The sequence below is a fragment of the Coturnix japonica genome, chromosome 5, assembly GCF_001577835.2.
Source record: "Coturnix japonica isolate 7356 chromosome 5, Coturnix japonica 2.1, whole genome shotgun sequence".
Taxonomy (NCBI): domain Eukaryota; kingdom Metazoa; phylum Chordata; class Aves; order Galliformes; family Phasianidae; genus Coturnix; species Coturnix japonica.
In genome coordinates, this window is record NC_029520.1 from 11,678,938 (window position 1) to 11,699,123 (window position 20,186).

At 36.9% G+C, this 20,186-nt stretch overlaps 1 protein-coding gene across 11 annotated transcripts in view; it reads left to right on the top strand.

Moving 5' to 3' along the window:
• The window catches only part of PPFIBP2 (PPFIA binding protein 2), a 90,024-nt gene that overhangs the window by 30,737 nt on the left and 39,101 nt on the right, over positions 1-20,186 (top strand). For 7 of the 11 annotated variants that reach the window (XM_015863951.2, XM_015863952.2, XM_015863953.2 and 4 more), the window contains 3 exons: positions 337-551; positions 15,748-15,840; positions 19,318-19,431. In XM_015863951.2, coding sequence (XP_015719437.1) covers positions 337-551; positions 15,748-15,840; positions 19,318-19,431 — 422 coding nt within the window. Of the gene's footprint in view, positions 1-336; positions 552-5,883; positions 6,009-7,281; positions 8,147-8,202; positions 8,260-11,576; positions 11,668-15,747; positions 15,841-19,317; positions 19,432-20,186 lie in introns of those variants that run through there. The other 4 variants (XM_015863955.2, XM_015863954.2, XM_032445198.1 and 1 more) reach the window with 4 other exon arrangements.

Below are 20,186 nucleotides of genomic sequence, written 5' to 3' on the forward strand. Positions count from 1 at the left end.
TTGTTTTGCTTGAGAAACTCAGCTGTGTGTGGAGGTTTCTATGTAGCTGAGAAGTTAGTGACATCTCATGGTAACTATGGAAAATTGCAGGTGATTTGTGGTAAAGATTGGAGTCTGTAATTTAACAGACACTGTAAATGTCTGTGTTGAAATATGCTTGTACAAAACTGTCATGTTTAATTCTCGAGTGTTCATTATTTACCTAGTAACTATTTTATTTCTAAGCCTTACTGGAAATATTGAAATTTGTCAATATTTGAAGTCTAAGTATAGTAGTGTGTAATAGCTAGATATTTGTCACTTGAAATCAGACTTCCTTGCTTTCTCTTACTTTAGGTACAAAGTCAGCTGCAGAGTATGCTAATGGTGCTTATGATATTGTATCACCTGCTCCATCAGTATATTTGGGCACATTTCAAATTTTGCATCTCCTGGAAGATCTAAAGATGGCTTTGGAAATGTTAGAGGATCCTCAAGAGAAAGAAGCACTGCGAAATCAAATTCCAGGGGCCACAGCAGTGTGTATACGAGAGTGGTTTGAAGAGAATCTGGTGAGTAGTTGCTTTTAACTTATTTTGTTTGTTTCTTAACAGCCTTAGGTCAAGTATTTTCGTGCCTCAGTGACACTTACAGTGACTGAAATCTGCCTGAGAGAATTGCAGCAGTTATTAAGTAATCATAAAAAGCTGTTGATATTACCACTTTATGGGGTGATGACTAAATGAACACAGGAGTATGAAAAGTTGGTAGGCCTTAGGTTCTGTTTAGTGTACTAAAATCAAAGCTTAAAGTGAAATTTTCTGTGACATCTTTTGCTTTTAATTGTTTTTGTTGTTGATATTCATCATGAGTATGTATATATACATAATGCTGTTCATTTTAAATCTATCAATTTTGAATTTGATGATGTTGTCTGATGAAGGGAGAAATAGGAATAAGATGGATGATTCTTTATCCTTTTGCTTTCTATATTTCCTTTGCTTTAGTTGTTGGTATTCTGAAACTGCAAGGTATATTCCACACCAGGCAACAGTGGTAAATGAAAAGAGCATTAGCTTCTGTGTGTGAGATGTTTGGGGTAGATGGGGAATAAACATTTGGCTGTATTGAAAGGATTGAGCCCTATCCAGATGAGGAGCAGACCTGCAGAATGTTGAGACCACTGTGTTCTTAAAGTGTTTTGCACTGTTTTGTATTGATGAAATTCTACATTTTAGGGGCATCTATATGGATGGGGGGATTCAAGCATAGTAGGTATGATTTGTTTGTTTTTTTTTAATAACAAGACATCCACTAAACTCCATCTTAAAATATGTATGCTTTGTTAGTTAAAAACAAAAAACCAAAACCTGTAAGCATGCACACAAACTTCTGTGTTTTAACATTTTGGTAGTCCTGTGTGGAGCCAGGAGTTGAACATGAAAATTGAGTCTTACATTCCCTTAATTCCATCATTAGTGTTATTAGGTGTGAAATATCACCAAGTTTTTCTAAATAAATCTGTTATGTATTCCAAAGATGTGGGAAAACTTAGTTTTGTCTAAGGTGTGAAAACTTCAGGATTTGTTTCACATCTGACATTACTTTGCTTACTCTGTCATTTGAGGGCATTCGTTTTATTTATTTGTAATAGAACCTCTGGTAGTGATTTAATATTTCATATTTCATAATAATAAGGAGTTGGATTTTGTTCTTATTCCACATATTGTGAAATCTTGCTTTTTAAAGAAGCTCCTTTTCTGTTGTCTGGTATCTGTGTACATCAAGATACTGAATTTACAGTACATGTGAGTGCACTAACCTCACCAGCACTGACTTGAAGTAGGTGAAGTAGCATTGAATTTGCATGGCTACTGCGGGTAATGGAATGAGGATACAACAATTGCTGTAATGAAAGAAGAACTCTGTTCTTTTGACAAAGAAAAAATTGAATAAAGCTTCATTAATAGTAGCCTTTTTACTCCTTAAGAACTATATTACAAATTTGTGCCTGCAAGTGAATTCATGCACTGCTCTACAAGCTTTATGTTTGTAAATACTTTAGTGTTGAAAAGTGGATAACAAAGAAGAGGAGGATTGTCATAAGACACTTAAGAATTTTCAAGGAAACTTCAATTATGTGCTTAAAATGATTTTGTGTGTGGTTTCACTGCTTCTTGTTAAATATTTTAGTACTGCCAATGACCACATGACATATCACAAAGTAGATAGTAATTTCAGCATTAAAAATTAACTGTTGGAGTAACAATGAGCTGTGAGAGAATACATTTAGGTACAGTTTCATTTTAGAGCTCTATCTATGCTGTTCATTTATTTATGTATCTTTGTCTATCGCTTTTTTGAGCATAAAGAAGAACTCCAGTGTTCTTACAAACGTCCTAAAATAATTTTAAAAATAGATGAAAGCCCTTATTTTCATGATTGTAAAACATAATCTTACTGCTGGTGGAATGTTTGTATTTAATTTCTGCCAGTTCACTATGTAGTGTTGTATACTGACCCTTAAAATGCTGGTGTGTGAAAAATTTTCCTGGTGATGTTTTTTCTGAGAAACTGAATTCTGAAAATCATTTCTTGAATGTTCAAAATTTAGGAACCAGAAAGGGGAGGGAATTATAGAATTGCTTAGGTCAGAGGGGACCTTGAAGATCATACAGTTACAACACCACTGCCACACGCAAGGTTGCCAATCAGTAGATCAAGCTGTCCAGGATCCCATCCTGCCTGGGCCCAAGATACCTCCAGGGATGGGAAATCTATAACTTCTCTGAGCAACCTGTTCCAGTGCCTCACCACGTTCTGAGGAAAGAATTCTTCTCTAACTCCTAATCTAAATCTCCTCTCTTTTAAATAGTTTAAAGCCATTCTGTCCTATCATTATTAGGCAGCGTATAAGATTGATTGCCCTCTGGTTTGTAAGCTGTTTTTAAGCACTGGAAGGCTGCAATGATGTCTCCCTGGATCCTTCTTTTCTCCATGCTGATGAGGTCCAGCTCCCTCAGTTTTTCTTTGTAGGAGAGGTGCTCCAACCCTCTGATAATCTTTGTGGCCCTTCTCTGGATCTGTTCCAGCAGTTCCACATCCTTCCTGTACTGGGGGCCCCAGATTTGGACACACTACTCCAGATGGGGCCTCTCAAAGCAGAGTATAGGGACGCAATCCCATCCATCAGACCATCCTTCTTTTGATGCAGCTCAGGGTACAACTGGCCTTATGGGTGGCAAAAGCATACTGCTGGCTCGTGTCCAGTTTTTTGTCCATCTGGACCTCCAGGTCCTTTTCCTCAGGGCAAGTTACCTCAAGACATACAGACTTGAACTTTTTTTTTATACTTTTATAAAGATGGGATATAACAGCAGTATCCTCTGGTAGTTAAAATAAAGTAATTGTACTTTCTTGTATACAAATTGTTGTTACAAGAAGTCTTTATAAGTGCACTATATAAACATTTAATTGGAACATAAGTTATTGCTACTAAAAAGCAGAAGAATTACATGTATGCAGAGTGGGAAGAGAATGTGTTCTGAGCAATGTCAGTTAAATCCAGTACATTTATCTCCGGGTAGATTTGACTTCAGTACTCAACTGTTGAGTGTCATGACAGAGCTATATATAGAGGAATCTTCCCATTACCAAGTGGTGTTGGCACATTCTAAAATATACTAGTGAAGTGTGCTTGTGACAGTGTAGATAAGCTATTATTCTGTATGCACTTATATTTATTATCTGCAGTTTTAAATACTAGATTGATACATTTTCTGAGTAGTTGATCAAGTTGCCTTTTGAATGACTCAGTCTTCTGCTGTGCTCCAGCACCTTATCAATGAATTGGTGATGCAAGGAAGCCCTTAACAGCCAGGTCTGGTCTTCTCAGTTCCTTAAAAATGTTAGAGTAATTCTCTGCACGCAGGAACCAGCAGTATCCTTCATACATACAGCTCTTTATTAATTCTAGAGAATGCCTTGGTGCTAAGTGGGAAGGGAGTTGTAAATGGCTTGCATGGAATTTACCTAAGCCAGGACGTATTGTTTTATTATCTTTTTTCTTGGCATTCCATTGGTGTTTGTGTGGGAGTCAGCTTCATGATCTCTCAGTGCCAGCTCACTGTATTAGCTTTCATTCAAAGATATGAAAATGTATTCTGCACAAAGAACTAAAACAAGTTGAAAGTACCTTTGCAGCAAGAAGATTTAGATATTCTTAAAATGATGTGGTGAGGTTTGTTTTCTGCAGTTTCTTGCACATACAGCAATACTTAGAGTCAATTTTCCAATGCAATGACCAGAAGTAATTTATCAGAATTGGCCATGGGCTTTCAGTGCTCATGAAAGACAGACAGTATTCTTGTACGATATCAAGGCTTGTTTTTATGTTAAGTTTTCCAGTATTTCAAGGTAAGCTGGTGACATATGGTAATGTTTAGCCCTTGAGGGCAGTTCTTACCCACATGGGCTATCTGTACTTTGAGACTGTCAGAAAAAGTGTAAGCCTACTCTGTAGGAATTCATGATTGTATACAGACATTTTATGCTAGTTTTCAAAAGGATTAAGCTGATTTATTTATATTATCTAGGACTCCATCTGCCTAGGACTCTTTCAGCTGTTGTCTTCAGAGACTGTGCTTTAAGTCGCAGAGTATCATGTTTGCCTTTACTTTTGTACCTATGGGTGGTAATGGTTTTTTACTTGACATCTTCTGTCACTTTATCTCTGGCTGAATGGCTTTTCATTGTTTTAAATATGGTTCACTACATTAATGTAACAAACATTAGTGTAACAATGTAAATGCTGTAAAATACCTACATAGTAGGCAATAATGCAATGGTCAAAGATATTCAGTTCAAACACAACATTTTCAGTTTTTGTGATGTTTCAGAAATAAAATCAAGTTGTACTTATTTTTAGACTTTGCATTTATAAAGTAGCATATGATAGGCTGCCATGTTTCTCATCTTTGTAAATATAGAGCTTGTCTGTATACATTCTTCATAGTCTTTCCCAGGATTCTGATTTTGTTTGTTTATCATGAGTAACGCAAATATGTTCATACAGAGAACATAATAGGCTTCTTGGTTTGTTTCATTAAGTTTCATCTTGTTCTGTCCTTTAGAAACAGTCAGTTAGTAATTATTAAGACTGTAAGAACAACTATCTTGCTGGAAATTCTTAACATAGATTTCTGAAAGCATTCCTCAATATATAAAAAGGATTTCTGTTATTTCTTTTCTCGCCTGTATTCTTGTGTAGGTGCACTCTCATGTTTTCTCTCTTTGCTCTCCAGTTCTCACATATTTTTACAGCATAGCAATGACAGGTGGGTGAATTGGCATATTGAGGATGTTATTCAGATATAAGGGTTGTTCCTAACCCCTTTGTATCCATGGCAGTTCCAACATGAGGATTTGGAAGAACCCAGGGTAAAGGATGAAGGAAAACTTAGTATTCTTGATTGAACAATGAGATTATTCTCTCTGAGTTACTTATATGAGGGTGGTGGGATTACAGTGATGTTGGGGGCTGATTTTATTTGGTTTGATTTTTTTTTTTTTAGTTCCCTGTTGTACTGGAAGTTAGTGCTCAGTGAAAAACTATGCATAAACATGTATTTCCTTCTCTCGCTTTTTTTTTTTCTTAAACACAGCACTAACCCGATGAAGCAATCCACACATTGCAACATATTTTCCATGTTTTCACACTGCCCAGAGGAAATAACCTGCTTTTCCAGAGAAATGGAAAAGTATTCTAAGTGAATCTGGGGCAGTGGATTTGAAATCATTTGGTGCCTGAAACTTTTTCAGGCCAAAGCTCAAGCAGGACATAAAGTTCAGCAGGCAGGTGACAGGCTGAAAGGGAACACGTGATTGTCTGGAATGTATGTTGTCAACATTCATAGCTGATAAGATGCAGAAAATTCAGACACGTTTACCTCTTAATCAGGAAGAATGACTGTAACAAAACCAAGAGACCTTTGTATGAAATCCAGAAGAAGTGACAAGGCAAAAATAAGGTATGTTTGTGATTTAAAATACTTTTAAGAGGAGAAATTGGTACTTGCCTAGCTGCAGATGGTACACTGAGGTACTTGTAAGTGGAATAATATGATTTTCTTTTAGTGTTTTTTGGGGTTTTTTATTTCTCTCTGCTATAAAGCAATATCCAGTCATAATGTATTGTGGTACATTTTAAGAGAGTACATGGTACTTTCCCCCACTTTGCTAAATAAGTCTGAAATAAGTCTTACAACAGCTGTTTAGAACTGTATTAAATATGAATGTGGGATTCTGTGTTGGCTGTGCTGTGGGACACGCAGTGCTGTGAGGAAGTCTGATGCGTTTGCTATTCTGTATAATCAGATATATTGCCTGGGGAATAAAAACGTCCCTAGGGTTTTCATGTTTTAATCTCAAGGGAACCCCCTTAGTCTTTAGTTTGTCAGCTACAACAGAGGCTATCACACACAGAGGAATGTTCTGTACTGAGTGTGTCTTAAATGATTTTTAAGAGCTTTTAAAATGAATGCCAGATGGCATGAAGAAAGAGCTGCTCTCACCAATGTTAGCGTAGCATAAGAACTTGTACTACTGGCATAGAATGTTTGATGTACAGAGCAACTCAAGTACTTTTCAGGTGCTCTCTCATGGCATGGTTTGCTTTTAGAAAAGTTTTGGGCTTTTTTTTTTTTTTTACCTTATTCCATTTTATGCCAGTTTCACTTACTCTGGCATCTTTATAAGACTTGTACTACTAACTTTTTCAAAACCTTTCACATTTTTCTTGTAATAGAACTTCATGTATTTATTACTATCCTGTACTCAAAGGAGGCTGGTAGTCTAGGTTTGTATTCTTCTCTGCTTGTCACTTGGAGCATCAAAAAAAAAGACATGCAGGGTCAAAAGGATCAGGAATAGTTGAAATAGTAAAACTCTTTGCAGAAACTCCTTTACTTATCCGGGATTTCCATGGTTTGAAGGGTGTACAGATGGCAAGTATGGCAGATCCCTTTAATAACTGCTTTTCAGGGCATTACACAGTTTAAGCATTTTGGTGTAAACAGGCATTGCCCAATACATTGTGTTTGTATATGGAATGTTCAGTTTCACAGTTGAAGACCAAAGGCACTTTTAACTAGTGGGAGATATCAGGTTGGAAACTGGAGTTTGTTGGGTAAGATTAGCATGTAGTCATAAGTACTGTGCAGAGGCACTAGAGGACACCGCAGTAACAGGGAGTACTTTTAAACTTCCCTTTTTTGCCAGAGTGTTGCTTTGCATATGCATTAATAACTGTGTTGCGAGTTTGAAAAGTTGCCATTCCACCAGGCTTCAGCAGCAGGCAAAAATCTTAGAAAGGGTATCATCATCTTTTGTTAAGATGGAAAACTGCCTTCCTGGCAGTACTTATGGAATAATCAGCTTATCCACTGAATCGTCCTTGAATTCCTCCTTTTTTTTTTTTTTTAAATAATGTCTTTTGTGAGGACAGGCCAGTAATTCAAAGAGCATAACTTATTTTTAGGTTCAGACAGGGCCTGAAATAAACTGAGAAGGCTGAGTAGTGTTACGATAAACAGGGAGTAAAACAGAGACAGGAAATAGGGGGGTCTTTGGTAATGAATTCCAGCCACTCTTGAAACAGAAAGCCAGGGAAAGCATTACTTGCAAATAGTTTCACAGTGACAGCTTAATAATTTTAGGTTGTTATTCGATGTTAAAAGCGAATAGTTTCTGCAGATTTATACTGTTCTTGAAAGGTCCCTTTTTAAAGACCATTTAGCAAGTTATGTTTTTAATGTTTTTAGAGTTACATTGTTCTTGTTGCTAACTGATCTGCTGTTTAAAAAAACCAGATGTTTGGGGGAGAGCCTGAAGTTTATACAGTTGTGCGTTATATATACATCTGTGAGAAGCCTTTGGAATAAGACTGTGGGACAGAGGCAGTAGATTTAACTTGAAATGTGTATGCACCTTCAAGAATTTAGAAGTAGAGGGGCTTAAAGGGGAAGAAGTCACAGCTATATCCTGTAGAACAAAGCAGCGCGCTTGCTTCCAAAAGTTTCTTTTAACCCTGGGAACGTGACTGCTGAGATGGGCCCAAAGCATGGATGGTGAGATTGATATTTACAAGCACTTCACGTGGCTAAAGCGGGTAAGTGATTTGCTGTTCTTTGTTTTGTCTTTGTAAATGCACGTTACCAATCGAAGTGAGAACTCTCTGCTTTGCGGAAGGAAACACATGGAGTGCCTCAGACGTGAAATATCGTAAGTTCCTTTATGAGAAAGGAATTAGGGACTTTTCTTCAAGCAGGAGGGGAACGTTTGGTGGGGGGAAGGCTGTGCAGGGGGACAATCAGCTGTCTGTGTCTTTAAAAACAAAACTCTAGAGTCAGTCTGAATAAATGGCAAGATGTTACAGTAAGTGCTTGTGCTTTCCTGAGGTTGCAGTATAGCAGAGCATATCGTACAATGGACCGTATGGCAAAAAAATTAGAATACGTTGTTTAACAGACTGTGGTTTAAAATTAAGAAATATTTGTGCTGGTTCTTCGCTTAATTCTTCACTGCTGTGACTACATGAGACCTTTTAGTGTGGTTTTGTTTTGAATAAAAATGGTGGGTTTTCTTGCACACAGTTCTCTGATTAAATTATGCTTTTTAAACAGGCAGTGCTGTTATTTCCATTTTTGTAGTGAATGTGAATCTGAATGTGACTGAACTGTGTAATATAAGGAGATGGATTTTTGTTTTCTTGCAAAATTAAAACAAAGTCTCATCTTGGGAAAATCATTGTCTTTGTCTGCTTCTGAGTTTCTTAGATTCTAACCATCTCTCAGTTCCTGAAAAATCCACAAATGGGATGAGAATAGTTCCTTCACAGTGGACTATTCTTTTAAATTACAATATTGACTGAACTGTATGTCATGTAAGCAGTACGTCTTCCTATTATACTTATTAAAAAAAATCTAATGTAACTTTATACTTTTGTTACAGTTTCTATGTGCACTATTTATGTCAGTGCTTCTGCATGGCCCTAGATTAAAAATGCATGCATACATATGTGCACACACTCCATTTTAACTGACTTTGTAAACATAAAATGTAAGTAAATATATGTGTTAAATGTGAATAGGAACTTTACCTTGGGAAGCTTTTTTGAATGTAAAATATTAGTAATATTCAAGTCTTTAATAAAAACTTGAGTTTGTTGAAGTTCAGTTTACTTTAAAAATATTTGCATCTCTTCCTCAAAACTCTTGTGTTTCTGGAGTATGGATGGGGAGGGGATTAAATGAGGAAATGAGTGTGTGAGTGAAGGAGAAGAGACAACAGGAAGTAGTAGTTGAGAACATTATACTGTTAGTTGAACTTGTTATAGTTATAGTCATTAGTGTAGAACAAGTCATTGTATAGTTAAAACTGGATGACTCCTTAGTTTTTGAGATCACATTTCTTTGTTATTTAAAGGAATTTTAAATATGGTACGTCTGCCATCCCTTCTTCCGTTTTAACATCTAAGAGGTGTGCTATTATCAGACTGTGTTGCATTCACTGTGCACTGAGCATAATAACACAATGAGAAAGAAGCAGCTTCAGAGAAGAATGTGTTGTGATATCATGTGGAAATGTTCACAAGTTTCGGAGGAACTAACAACAGAGGGTACCTTTTCAGAAAAGATATTGTATTCAAATACAGTATAAACTGTTTTGCATATCTAAATGTTAAATGTTAAATTAAAATGATTGCACTTAATTCTTTTTATGTAAGATAGATAAAGGAGAATATCAGTATTGGTTCTTTTCTTTGCAGGCACTTGAAGGGATTGAATGTACGTGGGGTAAATGAAGGAGTACTGAAAACAATCTTCATAGTTCCCAGGAGAACTTTGAGCACTGTGATCCAAAGTTTATTTGATTAGTGACATTGTAAATAAATAAGACAATTTAAGTTGCTTATTTGATTCCCATTTTCCAGAATCCTAGCATTTCATGTCTGGCACTGTGATAGCATTAAGGATTTAAGGCCTTGCAATTATAAACTGTTGCTTTTTGGTTCATAATGAAAGTATAAGCAACTTCCAGACTAATGAATGGTGCTTAACAGAGGGCAATTGCAAAAGACTCCCATAAACCCTGCTGAAATGTGCTAGAACTGGCTTCAATTTCATCATCAATAGAAGTCACTTCAGAGACCTGGATTAGTTTTGATGTTGCAGTTAGTCTGTCAAACCATATTTGCATATTGTTTGTGGCTTGGCCTGCATTAGGGCAGCAAACAGTTGTTAAATAATTGTGGATCCAGACAGGGGTAAATAAGGGATAAAACTGCAATTTTCAGATGCATAGAACAAAGGATGTGATTTCAATCAGTCTTGTAACACAGTATGTACAGTAGCATCATGCAACAACAGAAGGGACAAGGCAATATTTAGGTCAAACTTGAATAAAGTGTTGCCACGCTTCAAGTCTTTCCATTAGGCATTCCTGATGTTAAAATGAACTGTGAAAAGTGCTTTGCCAAGAATGGCTATACATATGTACAGTGCGGGTAGGAGAATATAAGAGCAGAGAGCGCAGGAAAAAATAAAGAAAATCCTAATGCATATGAGTCACACTGAATTTCCTTTGTTTAATGCTTCTCTACATTTTAATTTTTCTATCTTTTGACAGTAAACAGTTTGTAGGTAGATGATGTTATTTTACATGGCCTAAGCATAAATCTGCTGCTGTTAAGTTTCTGTTGGAAGCCAAAGTACTGAAGATTCTCTTTTCTTCCTTGCCTCCCAAATGGTAAAAAATGTGTCATCTTTAGCATGGATTTTCTTTGGTTCTCCCAAGGGATTTGGGTTAAAGGGTTCCCACACAGTTTCATTTTTGGCCCTGTTGCTTTATTATTCTGCCATCTGACCTTAACTGGGAGCACACCATTCTGAATGAAAATGATGTAGCCCCCATTTTATGCACAGGCATAAAGGTATAATAAAAAAATTACTGTTGCAATTACATTGCAGAAATGAATAGTGTAGTGAGCACTCTTAAGGATACTGTAAGTTAACTGAGCTCTTTGAACTGCAGTGGATGGATTGTAGCAAAATGGAGAATCTCTTGTCTGTAAAGCACTGAAAAACACTGAAGCTGAGACATCATTTTGAAAGAGATGTCTTCGTGTGAAACTGAAGCACCCAATAACTCTTGTAGCTTATTTTGGACTTACCTTTTGAAGTCTGCACAGTGGGTGAGCTAATGGTTGACCTGAGAAAGGTATACATTAGTGGTTCTCACTATTGCACCTAATCACTACTAGCAAAAGGTGAAGTGGTTGAGCTCATGCTATATCACTTAAGCTGATCAAACTGAGGATGAACATCATGTCCTGTGTATGGATATCTTCCTGGATAGCCCAGGGAGTTATCCTGACAAAACCATAAATATTTGGTGAAAGTTATTTCTTTTTAGGGACTGTGTGAGTTTACCTACCTTTGTGCTGTGTGCTGTTAGCTCTTTCAGATCGACTTCCACTTTCCTTTAATCAGCAAGGAACAGCAGAAAACAGAAAATCCAATTGTTGCTTCTGCTTTCAGGTGAAAGGCAAGAATTACAGATCCAGAAATCCTGTTCCAGCCATGTCTCCCTCCTCAAGTACACTGAGTGACTGTACATAAATTCATGTGGGTGTGTATCTCAGGTAACACTAGGATATGAAGAGAATAAATTTATATTAATAAATGGGTGCCAAAATAAAAATGTTTCCTTTGTTGGCTACTCACTCATTGTTTCCTGACTCATAACAATTACAACAGCAAACACTGCAACACAAAATCAGTTCTGGTTATCGTAACAGTGGTGGGGCTGAGCTCAGAAGTCCAAATTCTTCTAAATATTATCAACTCAAATAGAATGAAAGATGTCTATAGTGTACATCTTTCCTGCAGTATGTGTGCTCCTAGTAGTTTGTGGAGAACTGTCTGGTTGAACTCTGCTGGCTATACTCCTTGTTCTCAGCCTCTAAATTGCAACAGCAGACAATATATCAAGCATGTCCCTAATCTTTCCTACTAATGTAAGCACTTTAGTTGTGACAAGCATTTGATTCAATTATCAGTGGAACTGAAGTTGAATCTTGTGACTAAATAAGAGGAAAGAATGGTTTTTGCCACAATCTGTCTTCTAAGAGACAGTGCCTTATTGAAAAAGCTTACAAATCGACAGTGTAGCTGACAGACATTTCTTTTCTCAATTTCTTTCTCTTCTATAGCCCAGTATGAGACCCAGACATTAGTGGAAAATTTTTGTGTAACAGCTGGCTGATCAACTTTAGAAGTTTTAAAATTAGCTGTGTTGCACATTCTTGGAGATTAAACTTAACACATGAGCAGAACATATATTGGCCCCTGATCAACTCTGTTATCTTGGAAATGTGCTCCCTTGAAGGCTCGTACTCTTACAGTCTGTCGAGATTCAACACGGATTCAACACGTTTTGTTTCAGAAACTTCAGAGTAGAACATCTGAACAGAAACTGTAAACAATGGTGGTTGTTATGCTCTGACAGTATGCTGCATCCTGTTAAAATAACGTGGAAGAGATCATAAAACTATGAAAGGAACCATGAAATGTCCTGCCTTTCTTGCCATTATCTTGCTATATTTATTGCTGGCAATCTTATTTTGACCTAAAGCTGTTGAATCATACTCTATATTCTGATTTTATTTATTGTATCATAATCTAGAGGAATATTTGAGCCTTTTTCTTGGAATAGGATTCTGTAGTTAGTGGGTCACTTAGATGATACTTAAATGCTTGATTTTCCAGCACATACCAGTATTATGTCCAAGTTAGAGAAAAGAGAACGTTTTCAAGATAGACCTGGAAACTACAGATGAATAAGAAGCTGAAGTAGGTGATGAGATGCAAAAGTCTTTTTTTTTTTTTTTTTCCCCCAATACTGGAAGAAATGGTTGGTTTTAAATTGTTGAAGGAAATATTTTATACCTGAAGCAATCTGGGCGCAAAACTATACCCAGGTTCCTTATGGAGAGTGCAGTAAAGGTGCTTCAAGAAACTGCTTTGCAGCTGTCTCAACAGAGCACATAGGTTCTATACTTGACTTTTTGTTTGCATCACTGCAGCAGTTGTAACTGTTCCAATCACCTTGATGGGCCATATCTTTCCCTCTATTTTATCATCATGCTATCAGAAGTTTCTTGTGGTTTATGCTATTTCATCCAATCTTTCGTTGTGAGAAGTAGCACATTTAGCTTGTGAAGCTCAAGTAATGGTTTTTAATTTTCTTGGTTACTTTCTCTGGAGTAATGTCTTTGTAGAAAATCTTGGTGATTCAAGCTTTTGATCACGTGGTTACTTAAGTTCAGTGTGTGTTTGTGATCTCTTATGTTGATTTGCTGCCTAGTCTTGACTTCAGTGTTGTGTCCTATATTTGGGGCCCGCTGATACGTGTGATACGTAACTATACTGTTTCATCTCAGTACTGTCTTTCACAACTGCCGCACGCACTCCAACCATGCACAGATGGCCTTGGTTCATGTTACATTTTTTATCTTGTCTTTATGCATGCCACAAAGACTTCCAAAGTTGTTCCAAACAACTGTTGCGTGTCAATCAGCTGCTTTTTTTAAAGCAGGCCATTTTCTGTATACTGTACTGTCCTGTAATTATCTGAGTGCTGTGTCTGACCTGTTGGCAGGGCTGGTATTTTTTTCCTTTTCCTTGTTCACGTTGGTGTGATTCACTGGGTCTTACATGAGTATTGACTATTGAAGTTCCAACATAGGATGTTTCACTGTCAGTCAGTGCTGCAGACATCATCGGGGCTGCACATTTGATAAATGTGAGTGTAGTAACATTTTTGCCTTAACTGTGATTTGATCTTGAATTAATTCTCAATTACTGTTTATTTAAAATGTTAAACTCTATTTTATATTGAGGATGGATTGCTCATGTAAAAATGTGTTGGCAATAACGCTGTGCTTGTAAGGGGAGCAGGGGAGTGATTACGTGATTGGTTAAATTTAGCGTATGAAAATAGCAAATTACAGCAGCATAACAGGTGCAAAGATCTACCTGACTGTTTTTCACTGCTAGCTTTTGTTGTTGAGAGAATCCTCTCCTGCCTAGTAGTCTGCTGTTGTACCCTGGGGTGCTTCATGTTCTGTGTTCAGTAAAGTCCTCCCCTGTTGTGGTGTGTGGGTCAGAGACAGGCCTGTGGGTTGTCAGTTGGGAAAAGCTTTTAATGAGACGGAGGGGAGTTTGGTCCATAATGGAGACCTAACTGCCAAGGCTAAAGATTTCCAGTCTACAGGACTTCACTCTTCACTTAGTTTGAAGCAGAATGGCTGGCAGTGTGATTGAGGGTACATAGCTGAGCTCAAAGGATTGCCTACACAGACATCGCAGATATACAGAAATAAATCTTACTTACTTAGAAGGATTCCTTTTTTGTGTGTGTGTGTGTGTGATATTGCTATAGAAGTTACTTATGTCTGTGTGACCATACTGCTTAATACATAGGACCTAAGTTAAATTGTTGGCATGTGATTACCTATGGAGGCTGGTACCTGTTTTTCATTCCTAGAGCTTATAGAAGCAGACAAAATGAAAGTTGCAAATAATCATCTGTTCTAGGGCAGAATAACAAATCAAATGATTTCTTCAGATACTTTTCAGTCCTGTTTGTTGGCATGTGTTTGATAAAAATGCTTTCCAAAATATCAGAGACAAAGGTTATCAGAGCTTAACTGCTAAAGATGCTAAACTTATATGTAATTCAGTACTCTATGGTTTGAAAAGTGTGTTTTGGTATTTGATTGGTAATTACTTCTTGCTTTGCAGAAATTAGTGCTATGTTTATTTCTTATAGTCCATTTTACATTTGGGCCTCTAGACCTCAGCTGAGATTAGGAAGCCATAGCAAAAAATTGATAAACTTGTTCAGCTGGAAAAAAAAGACAGTTCAGCCAAATTACAATCCGCTGCTGCTGCTGCACGTCCAACTGCAGTTGAGTAGTGTGCTGCAAACTAGCGCAGGTAAAGGGAACTCTGTAGCTGGATTCTTATGTTACCTGAAAAGCCAACCATTCCCAGGCAGAAAAGCATTGCCTGCAATAGGGAAATGAACCACTGTGGTTCATATACTATTATTATTGGGGTGTTTGGTGTATTCAAATCTGTAGGAAATGAGATGTAATTTCTAGGAACAGGCAAAGCTTCAGGAGTTCTTGCTTTTCAGAGATGATTAGAAATATGTAAATAATGATGTAACCAGAATAGTTCCTGAGAGGAATTTGGCTAATTGTAATAATTTGTTAATTATTAAAACAGAAGTTGTACTTCTGTTTCAGTACATTTCTGATAATAGGATCATACAATATGGCAGGTATTTAAAAATAAAGACCAAAATTTCTTGACTGTGGAGAAATACAGATGAGTTCAAATTGTGCAAACAGAATTGTTTTTTATCTTGGTAAGATGGCATCTCCCAAAGAAGTGGTTAATTTGTCAGAAAGTAAAAAATCAGTTCCTATACAATTACTGATTGCTGGAAAAGAGGAAAAGTATTCAAAATCCAGCTAAAAAGGCACATACAGAAGGTTTAATGTGTACAAAGTAAAGTTTTGGTCTGCAGACAAACTTTTTGCTGTGTTATAAAAACTGCACGGTATCAATTTTTATGAACTACTGCTTATGTCAATTTTAATGTGAACTGCAAAAGATCTTACCTCCCTTTTCTCTCCAGTCACAGGTAAATCACCATTCATCTGTTAATAATGAAACCTATCAAGAAAGATTGGCACGATTAGAAGGCGATAAAGAGTCTCTCATACTGCAGGTATGTTTTAAAGAAAACACTGTCTATATAGTTGATATTCGGTGAAAAAAAGCTGAAGCGATAGCATGTGTTCTCTGGAACAACCGTTAACAGTTCAGCAAATGTAAGTGATACTTAGTCAGGAGTTAATTTATTACATGTTTAATTACTATGGCTTGTCTAATGGTGAGGTAACTGAGTGGAGAAGGGAGGAGCAGCAATAAGAACTAGAAAGACTAAGGAAATTGACAGTGTTTTTAATTTTTTTTCACGTGGCGTTAATGCTGCAGTAGTAGATTTTATACTGTGTTTGCTAGGGTGTGCCAGTTACTTTTTAGATTCTGCATGCCACTATTTTTTATGAATTCGAAGACTGAAGAACAAGGGGGAGAAAAATGAAACATATTGTATAATATCGTTTTTCTAGACAACACGCCCATCCCTTACTTATGATTCTATGAAATGGTTTTGCATATTTATTCACTTTGCACTTATGAAAGCACATCATAAGAGTATGTGTATATGTGTGCACATGTTTTTATAAAAAAACAACAAATAAACTGGGTTCTGCTCGCATTATGTTGTTAGTTTCTATGAACACATTTTACCTTTTATATTCTCTTCACACTCACACTGTTTACTGAGCAGAATTTTCACAGTTGTTACATAAACAGTAAATGGTTTGTAAGACACACTTTTAAGATTAGTAACTTGTAATGTTGCATGAAAACTGCCTTTATGAATTAAAAATCAAACAAAACAAATCCTATGCGAAAAACAAGTTTTTTCTGGCTGGAACTTAAATGTTAATTTTTTTTTTTTTTAACTCCTGTTTTTTCAAGTATGGGAGACAGCATCACAACTAATATTAAAGCAGCATTTATGGATCAAGCTGTAATTAAGTGAAGCACATTTACTCTATTGCAAACAACTTTTCACACAGCGCACTCACTTCTCACACTTGCATGCATGCGCATAATTGGAGCAACAGTGAAGAGACCAAACCCAGCTGTTCATTCAGAAACGTAGCGCTCTACTCATGCATCTGTGGCCTCGTCCTTGAAGGGGTCCTTTGTACCTTGTGTCATCTTATATACATATGTATATACATATTTTGGTTGTAGTTCAAGCCATGCAGCCAGCTGTTTATGGTCTTTGGGTACTGGTGGGCTTATCATGGAATTCAGATTCTCTGGCAGTTGAACATCAGTAAGAAAAGTAAGAGGATGTCAAGGTATAGAACAGAGTCCGTTGGAAGCAGTAGGATGACAGTAGAGGAATCTGAGGCCAGATACCTATCTTGAAGTTCTTCACCATATAGGCATCTTCTTCAGCAGGTGTCACGTAGTGAGGCATCTGATGTCAGAAAGCCTCCTTGTTAACGTGGTGAGGTATCTGTTGTCAGAAAACCTAACCTCATGGTTTGTCCATGCTCTATTTATCCTACTTCTTTCCAGCCTAAATGACATTCTTGGGGGCTTGGGTAAGAGTACCCCTGAGATGGCCATCTTCCTTGAGATTAGCTCACACAAAAGACCACTTCACGGCCATTCATCTGCAGCTTATCTCTCTCTCGTTGCCCCTTCACTTGTCCATCTGTTACCCTCAGACAAAGGATTTCTCAATCCCTGACCAGGGCTTGCCTGGACTTGTCCATCTTCAGCAAACTTTGAGGCAATAGTGTAAAAAGCATGGCCTCTTACAAATATACTTCACTATTACAGATATTCACAGAAAACACATTACCTATGGTCTGACTTCTGTACATGCTGCACTGCTAAGGCAAGATGGATTTGCTTGTGTATCATATGTTGAGGTTGTACTCTGTGTGCTTACTGATTCCCAGAAGAATCTGGCAAGTGTGATCTCAAATGGAGGGGAAAATATGAGCTCAAAGTATCTAATGCACCTCTCAGCTTAACACAGGAATATCCAACAGAATTTTTCTAAAGCTTGGCTTTTACAGAATGGTTTTGCAGGTCACATTTAATACACAGAACTTTTCTTATGGGTTACACTATTGGTTGGAACTTTACCTGACTCCTTCTGTCAAACTTGTTTTCTTTCTCTGGAAAATGCATTAGATTGAAGGAGGGGCTTCAGTTTGCTGCTTCTTGCTTTCTGACCTCTCAGGGCTTCTTGTGTTCCGTTACCCTTTTAATGGGAGCAAAATAAAAAAGTTGGTAAGCAACAAACTTCCTTATGCGAAGCTCTTTTCTCCCCACCAGCTCAGATGTGTCTTAGTGCACTTCTGGGCCAGAGCAGCAAAATATCATCATCTCCCTCCACCCACTCCTTCCTGTCTTCTCTTGTCCTGTATCCATCTGTGCTCTTCTTCTCTAGGGCCAGCTGACTTAAAGGTATAAAAATAAAACACTCTACTTTTCAGCATTCCTTTCCCAGCTAGCCTTGTCGTTATGCTTGTAGGTAAACACAAAAAAAATGGATACTTATTGATTTTAAGCAGAGGTATTCCAGAGCTGGGTGTGAGAGCATAGGTAAATTTTTGTTAAGACTTTTTATTAAATCTAGAGTTCAAAAACCTGAGATTACTTTATTTTTCTTTTTCTTTCTTTTTTTTGTTTTGTTTTTGAGGTAACTTTTTCTAGTACAATCAAAGTTGTGGTTGAAACTGCTTTTACATAAATTAATAGCAAAAATAATACATGGAGTGTATGTGCTGCTTAACGTAGGAATTAATATTGCTTTTTCAGATCTTTCTAATGTTGTGCTGCATCTCATTTTCCTGAGCTTCAGAAGCTTAGAGAATAGGGGCTGGGCTTTTCTTTTTACACATTCATTGTTCTGTGACACTATTCCCACAGTTCTTTTCCAGTATGGCTTATTGTTTCTTTTTCCTGGGATTCCTTGTCTGTATCTCACTTCTTTTGATTTCATGTTTTGGCTTGCAAAACCTGGGAACTTTTTTTTTTTGGAATGGAGCTTTGCCTCTGCTAAAACATGCCTTTTACTTATTGCATTCTTTCTAACTTCAACATGCTTTGTTATAGTTAAGCTATTTTTCTGTTCTTGTAAGAAGTCAATTAATTGGTTAGTTTACAAATGAGCAGTTCTATCATTTATCTGCTTAGGGGAACATAGTGCCAATAGAACCTGACATAGCGATGTGTGTTTCAAGACCACTTGAAGTAATTTCAGTATACTGTATGCTTGTTTACTGCTTTCTGATTGTTCAGACTTGTACGCGAACTGACTCAGGCTACCTATAAGTAGTCTTCTAGCTCTTCTAGAAACATTCTTCCATACACTAAAAAAAAACACCTACTTAAGCAGGCAGGAGTTGAATCAAACTATTCGTACAAGAGAATGGAGAGTTGTCTATTTCAATAGAGCAAGTTATGGAAGAGTATGAAACAACTGAGGACTATAAAAGGGAATTCACAGTAAAAGTGTGCATTTGAATGTTCACTGTATAAGGTAATTCAAACTTATTTAGTGTCAGTTCAGTACCATTGTGTTTCTCTTCTCAAATTACAGGTGAGCGTTCTTACAGACCAAGTAGAAGCTCAAGGAGAGAAAATACGGGACTTAGAAATCTGTCTTGAGGGGCACCAGTTGAAATTGAATGCTACAGAAGAAATGCTTCAACAGGTAAAGATCTAGATTGGAAAGCTTTTTGCATAATCTCCTTTGAGAAAGATGAGATCATACCTTCTCCATTTGCCTGCATGTGGGAGTCCCTTTGGTTGCAAGAGAAAACAGAAAAAGAATTGCCTCTTTTTATTGTTCTCTTGCTACTTCGCAAACTACTTTTTTTTTTGCAATAAATATTTCTTTGTTTTCCTGTTGCAGAAATGTTTTATTGGCTGGTTGCATAATGCCGTATGTGGCAGCATGTAAAATGAAACCATTGTGTGTTATTTGTACTGTGCTGACGAACTAAATTTGGACGTGGTTGAGTAACTGGTTAGACAGGTTATGTGTACCTAATATGCGTAGCAGTTACAGGTTTATGAAGTTTTATTTAAATAGTTTCAGTTTTTTTATATCTTTAAAGCAGAAAAATTAGTGCATTGAAATGAATTACTGTGTCAAATTCGGTTCAATGATAATTTTTGCTTCATTTAGGAGTTTTCCCCTTATTTTTGAAAATTCAAGAAGTATATGAAGATACTTTTCATTATTTCAATCAATAATTTCAGCCTCTGTGGTTTAATTTATTGGTGCTGTTTCATGGCATATATTGAGGAGAATGAATGAACAATAAGTATCTTACATTTCATGTTACTTCACAGCTGACAGGTCTGTGAACGAGAAAGAACTTTCCATGTGCAATCTTGGGTCTCTATCAAGACAAGTTACTACATATGCAGATAATCTGCTGGTAATACAGTACGTGGATATTG